At 35.5% G+C, this 6,000-nt stretch overlaps 1 protein-coding gene across 3 annotated transcripts in view; it reads right to left on the bottom strand.

The window, feature by feature from the left end:
- Nucleotides 1–566: 566 nt before the first annotated feature.
- The window catches only part of Arl6ip6 (ADP ribosylation factor like GTPase 6 interacting protein 6), a 27,985-nt gene continuing 22,551 nt past the window's right edge, over nt 567–6,000 (bottom strand). For 2 of the 3 annotated variants that reach the window (XR_010064684.1, XM_039105669.2), the window contains one exon: nt 567–883. Coding sequence is in view for 2 of the 3 variants with exons in the window: in XM_039105669.2 (XP_038961597.1) it covers nt 703–883 (181 nt within the window). In the remaining variant the exon portion in view is untranslated. Of the gene's footprint in view, nt 884–2,121; nt 3,254–6,000 lie in introns of those variants that run through there. The other variant, NM_001024310.1, reaches the window with a different exon arrangement.

Genomic DNA, 6,000 nt, shown 5'->3' with positions numbered 1-6,000 from the left:
TATGTTATCCACTACCTGAGGTTATCAGGCTTGCATCCATGGGTTAGTGAGTGAGCACATTGTGTTTGACTACTTATGTATTTTTATGCTTTACCTTCGACCATCTTGGGTCCTGGGCAACTAGATATGTCAATTAAACCTTATTTTCCATGGTCAGATGGTTTTACTTGAGATATTGGATTCTAATAAAAATGTCAAGAAAGTTAACAGAAATGTAAAAATACACTGAAAACCTTTTAAATATAATTAACCAGAGTTCTATTTTTCAAAGAACTCTTTTTACTATTTGATAGTGTGTACACACACACACACACACACACACACACACACACACAATATATATATATATATATATATATACACATATATAATTCCATTCTACACTGATTAATAAATAATATCTTTGCATTTCCAGTCTTTCTGGCTTTTATGTATACAAAAGGTTTACTCTGAAATTCTGTTAATTCTTGATATTATTAGTTTTCAGCTCTTGTTATACTTGATATACTTGAAATTACAAATTATATTAAGTGTCTTATCCAGGTCTTACAAACACTGTTGCACTGTTTTCAGTTTAAAATGTCTTGGTTTAGTATTTTTTTCCACTTAGCAGGTAAAGATACTGGGAAACTAATACATTGAATATTAGACTTAATACATAACTAGAGACTAATTTTTGATAGTACAAAACTGTGGCAGCATTTAAAGGATCCCTAACTCAATTTGGAACGAAATTTCTGATGAAGCACTAAACTCAGAAGCTGGCTTTATACTAATATCTCCTTTGAAGTCTTGGAGAGAGATCATCAGCCATAGGTAAACTGATGGGCTGGCATCTAATGGATATGGATAATTCCAACTGTTAGGTGACTCCATCTTCATTCTGCAGATGACAAAAGACTAAGTAAGTAAACAGCAGAAACAAATGTATGGAAACATTGTAACTGAGTTTTGAGAATGACAGGTTTTCAAGAAAGAGGAGAATATCATTAGCAGTGTTCACTTCAACTTTTGTACTAAGCTCCGTTCACATGGTTGCCAGCATTTCCTGGGATTCTGTCTCCCAGGTTCAAGAGCTTAGCTTCAAACTGATACATTGGCTGATTTGAATAACATCACCCTATTCGTACTGCAGCTGCTATGGACAGGAGAGAGCTTGGTCTAAGACAAGTAACCTCGGACCATCACTTTCCTCATACATGGTTTATAATACTGAAACCCAACATTAGGTGTGGAAAATGAAGAGACATATTCCAAAGGATTATATAGTATTCTAGAGAAATAGTGTATTATATTTCCTGTGTATCTTCATTATAAGTGAGGCTACCTTGTGTCTGAAAAATTGACTATAACTTTAATCTTGCCACTATACACAAAAAATTTAGAAGGAGCCATTCAAATTGGGGTGATAATGGTGCTTTACACAGGTAGAGAGGAGATAAAGTAGTTTTACAGTTTGAACATATCTTTGTAATACGGGTGCTTTAAGGGAAAAGGTAGAAGAAGGTAAAATGGCTGAGAACAAAAGAACAGTCATTCAGACAAACAAACAACAGATTTCCTTTCCCCCCTGAAAGATAGAACATGAAGTTGGATGGGTTAGGGGTGGTGGGAAAGGAGACGATATAGGAAGAGTTGAGGGTAGGGCATGTGTGAAAAGAATAAAGTCAAAATAGATTGTATGGAAAAGCCAATAAACAACAACAAGCACAGAACCACTGTAGCAAGTGTAACTAGTAGGAGTAGTAAGTCATGGGACTGGTATTAATAAGACCCTATCTATGCCCCTCTTCATATCTCACTTCAGTTGGAACATTATTAGCCACTTCTAATTTTTTTTTGAGAATCTAGAGAAAACATCAAGAGTTTTAGAACCCTTGTGTAGTAAGAGCAGTAGGACTGCAAATGCACTGCACACATTCATTGCCTCTTAGCTAGAATACATGTTGATTACACAATGTTTTCCTAATCTAAGTTTTTCTACAGCCAGGAAAAACAGCTGTGTATGTCATTCAACTTTCTAAAACTGATGTGACTTTCTAAACACTTAACTCTCAAGCAAGACAGAAAACATTTAAAGCTTAATTACTATGAAAATAACAAAAAAACTTGACATGACAATTACAGTATGTATAATATATTACAACATACATATTACAGTTTAATTATATGTACACATACAGAGCATCAAAATACTTTTTCTACTTTGACAACTAAATTGAGATTAAAAATACACAAGTTCAAACATTTCTACATACAACATTTTTAGGTTTTCATTTACCAAAAACAAAATAGTACAAGTTTTGCTGCCCTGATATATACATCAAAATAAATACTTTTAATTGTGGAAAATAGAAATCAAATTTCTTAACATTATAACAACAAATAGTTTACCCTGAATTTGTAGTATCTTTTTGTTAAAAAATAAATTTACTTAATCTTAAATTTAAGTCAATGTACTTTAATGCTTTTTAAAAAGAGACAAAATACTAAAGGACAGGTTTACACCAGCTAAGAAATAAAATTTACAACCATATAGGTATAAATGTAATCATTTTAAAAACAAATTCAATATTATAAAAATATATAAAACCCCTAGGTATACTCCACAAAAATATAAGTGCACATATGCATTCTATTGATTATCAAAAACTCTGATTTATGTAGCTTCTACAAAGTCTCAAAGAATAGAAATTGTTTCTTCTTTTTCTTGAAATGATCTCATTGTGCAACTACAGGCTAAATTTGAACCCACAGAACCTGCTTCTCTCTCCAAAATGCTGGGCTTTAAGGTCTTGCTAATACACTTGGCCTCAGTACTGTTTTCTTAATGTAGTATATAAATATTTCTACCTCAACCAGTAATATTAATGTTAGTAAAAAGTAAAATGTGCATAGAAAGGTAGGCATGGTCCTGTATTCAAGTTTCCATGTTTGATTTCCACTGAAATAATTTCTGTAACAGATATAAACTACACAAAAGTAAAAAAAGATGAAGTAAACATCTTATAGATTTAAAAAATGGCCTCTATAAGGTCTTCCATAATGATGATGATAGTATGTATATGAATCACATTTCTCAGTCTTCTGAGTAGGCAATTTCATTTCTGTAACTTCAAAAACAATGACTTTCACCAACAATGTTGTTCTATTGTGGGTTTACATAAGGCACCATGCCACAGTGAGAGCAGCTACAACACCATTCAGAATTGCCATGCTGTAGCCCATGTGGAAAGAATGTCCAGTCAGTTTCCTAGAAAACAGGAAAAACAAATAAAAAACAAAAACGAACAAATGTAATTTGTTATGAGAAAACTAGTTAAGATCTAAAGTAAAACCAGTAAATACTTAAGGTATCACAATGAGTTTTTCTAATGTTTTATACATTAATGTATAAGTTTAAAAATACTGGACACTTGCAGGAATAGTACAGAATTATAAATCTTAAATTCTCTTTTAAAAATCCTGCTAGGGACTGATGAGGTGGTTTGGTGGTTAAGAGAGCTTCCTGCTCTTCCAGAGGACTGACTGCCCAGCATCCAAATTGTGTGGCTCATTATTGCCTATAATACCAGCCCCAGGGCATCCATAGGCACCAGAACAGAAGGCACAAATGGCACACACACACACACACACACACACACACACACACACACACATACACACACACAAACACACACATACACACACACCACAGCACATGCACATACACAAACACACATAACAAATCTTGAAAACTAGGAAAAAAGTTCTGATTTCCTGGTTAACTATATATAAATAATTTTATTAGTACAAAGTGCTGAACTTGATCTCCATTTTTTAAAACTGCTTTCCACTGTGTGTAGCAATAACATAATTTGTTACGTTACAAGCAAGTCTTCCACTAATAGCACTTCCCTGTTCTCATTTTTACTTAGCACTAACTTAAAATACAAATTATTCCATGTATTTAGCCTGATCATATATTTTTTCCAGTTATAGAAAGCTATTCCTTTGAGCCTATGTGAACGAGTTAGACACAAATGTGAGCTAATATGGTTGTTTAACTGTAGTAGCTTCCAACAAGTTTCTAATGACAGCAAAGAAATACCTCTTATAATTACTGTTTCAACTACTTCACAAAACGTGTGTACATGTGATTTTTTTCCTGACACTTGCTTTTTATAAGAGCTTTGCTTGTATTTTTCTAAGTATCCCATTAACTACATAGAAACGATACTGTTTTTACTACTGTAGTAGAATGGCATGTTCTTAAAAAGGGGCTGGCAAGATAGCTCAGCAGTACATAAGCTTAACACCTAGGTTTACTACTTGGAACCATGGCAGGAGGGTCACAAAAGGTACATTCTCACATCCACACATGTGCCATGGTATTTGTACACAAATGCATACACACATAGATAATAAAAGAGCCCACAAAGTGGCTAGTTGGATAAAAGTGCTTGCCATGTTCATCTGTTTGATGAACAGAGTTTGATTCACAGAATCCAAGTTGTCCCCTGAAGCCAAACTAACATAGACAAGAAAACAATAAATGTAAAAAGAAAAAGAAATGAAGGATGTACTCAAATATTTCGAGAAAGGGAACTGTGGCAGCCGGCTGTGTGAGTCCCAGCTGTGGATTCCCTAGTACAGAGCTAGTCTACAGGTCTGGAGTGAGTCACAGAGGAATGGAGACGGCTACCAGGAGAGGCTGAAAGGGGCTGCCAGAGAGAACTAAACTAGGGGGATCCTGGATCTTCACTAAGATGTGGAGTACCAAAGGAGTAGAGACAGGCTGGGAGAGGAGGGGTAAGTCTGAAGAGATTAAAAAAGAGGACAGGAAAGAGGATGAAGTTCTCCTATCTGAGTCTCAGCCTACTATAGCTACACAGTGGGGATGACTCTGAACTTCTGATTCTTCTACCTCTACCTCCAAAGTACACCACCACACACACCACACCCAATTTATGCAGCCAGTGCTGGGATTCCAAACCCAAGGCCCCATGAATGGTAAGCAATCACTCCGAGAACTAAGCTATACCCCTATCTCTCAAAAAGCTTTTGAGTACCAAATAGAAAATTAAAAGAAAAAGAGCAAAAAAAAATTGTGAATAATGTCAAGTTTCCTTAATGATATAAGTTTTGATTTGTCAAATTTAAGAAACATGGCAAGGTTTAAAATAATAAAAGCAGTATGGTGTATGAAGAAAAGGACAGAACCAGAAGTAGAACTCAAGATTTCATTTCATTCTCTTCCAGCCTTTCTTTCTGCCCCCTCTCTTGGTCTTTGTGATTCCACAGATCTGCAAAACCTCACTCTATACTGCCAAAGTGGCCAAGAATCCGAGACTAGTAAATCATGGACCTAGGGAAAACCTACTACTATTATTCTGTTAAAGAAACATAGCAATAAAATGACTCCTGAAAATATACCACAATACCCTGAAATCAGAGTGTCCCTTAACCATCATCAGAGAAGTCTCTACTTGTCGTAGATGGGAATTAACAGAGACATTCACAACTAAACAATGAGACTTGAGTACACATCCTTAAATGGGTTGTCTTTACCAAAACGCTTAAGGCTCAGAGATCTACATGGAAGAGAACACAGAAAGGTTTTAATAGAAAGAGATGATGGATAACTCTATAGAATCACCATCTTTCATAAAGACACAATAGGACTGATAAAGGTGAACTCACAAAGACTGAAAGCACACACAGAACTGCACAAGTTCAAACCACACAAAACCTCAGTGCTGAGAAGGGAAAGTGGACCACCCTTAACTAAAAAAATATACTGATACTGCTGGCAAAAGGAAAACCAGTTTTCTCCAATACTGCCATTGGGTATGTTGGCTAGTTTTATGTGAACTTGACACAAGACAGTCACCTGAGATGATGGAAATGCCTTCATAAGATCAGGCTATATGTAAGCCCTTAGGGCATTTCTTAATTAGTCACTGATGTGGGAGGGCCCAGCCCAATGTGGGTGGTGCCACCCCTACTCTGATGGTCCTG

This window comes from Rattus norvegicus, chromosome 3 (genome assembly GCF_036323735.1).
Source record: "Rattus norvegicus strain BN/NHsdMcwi chromosome 3, GRCr8, whole genome shotgun sequence".
Taxonomy (NCBI): Eukaryota; Metazoa; Chordata; class Mammalia; order Rodentia; family Muridae; genus Rattus; species Rattus norvegicus.
The sequence above is the reverse complement of the archived record's forward strand: the minus strand, read 5'-3'. Positions and strand labels throughout refer to the sequence as shown.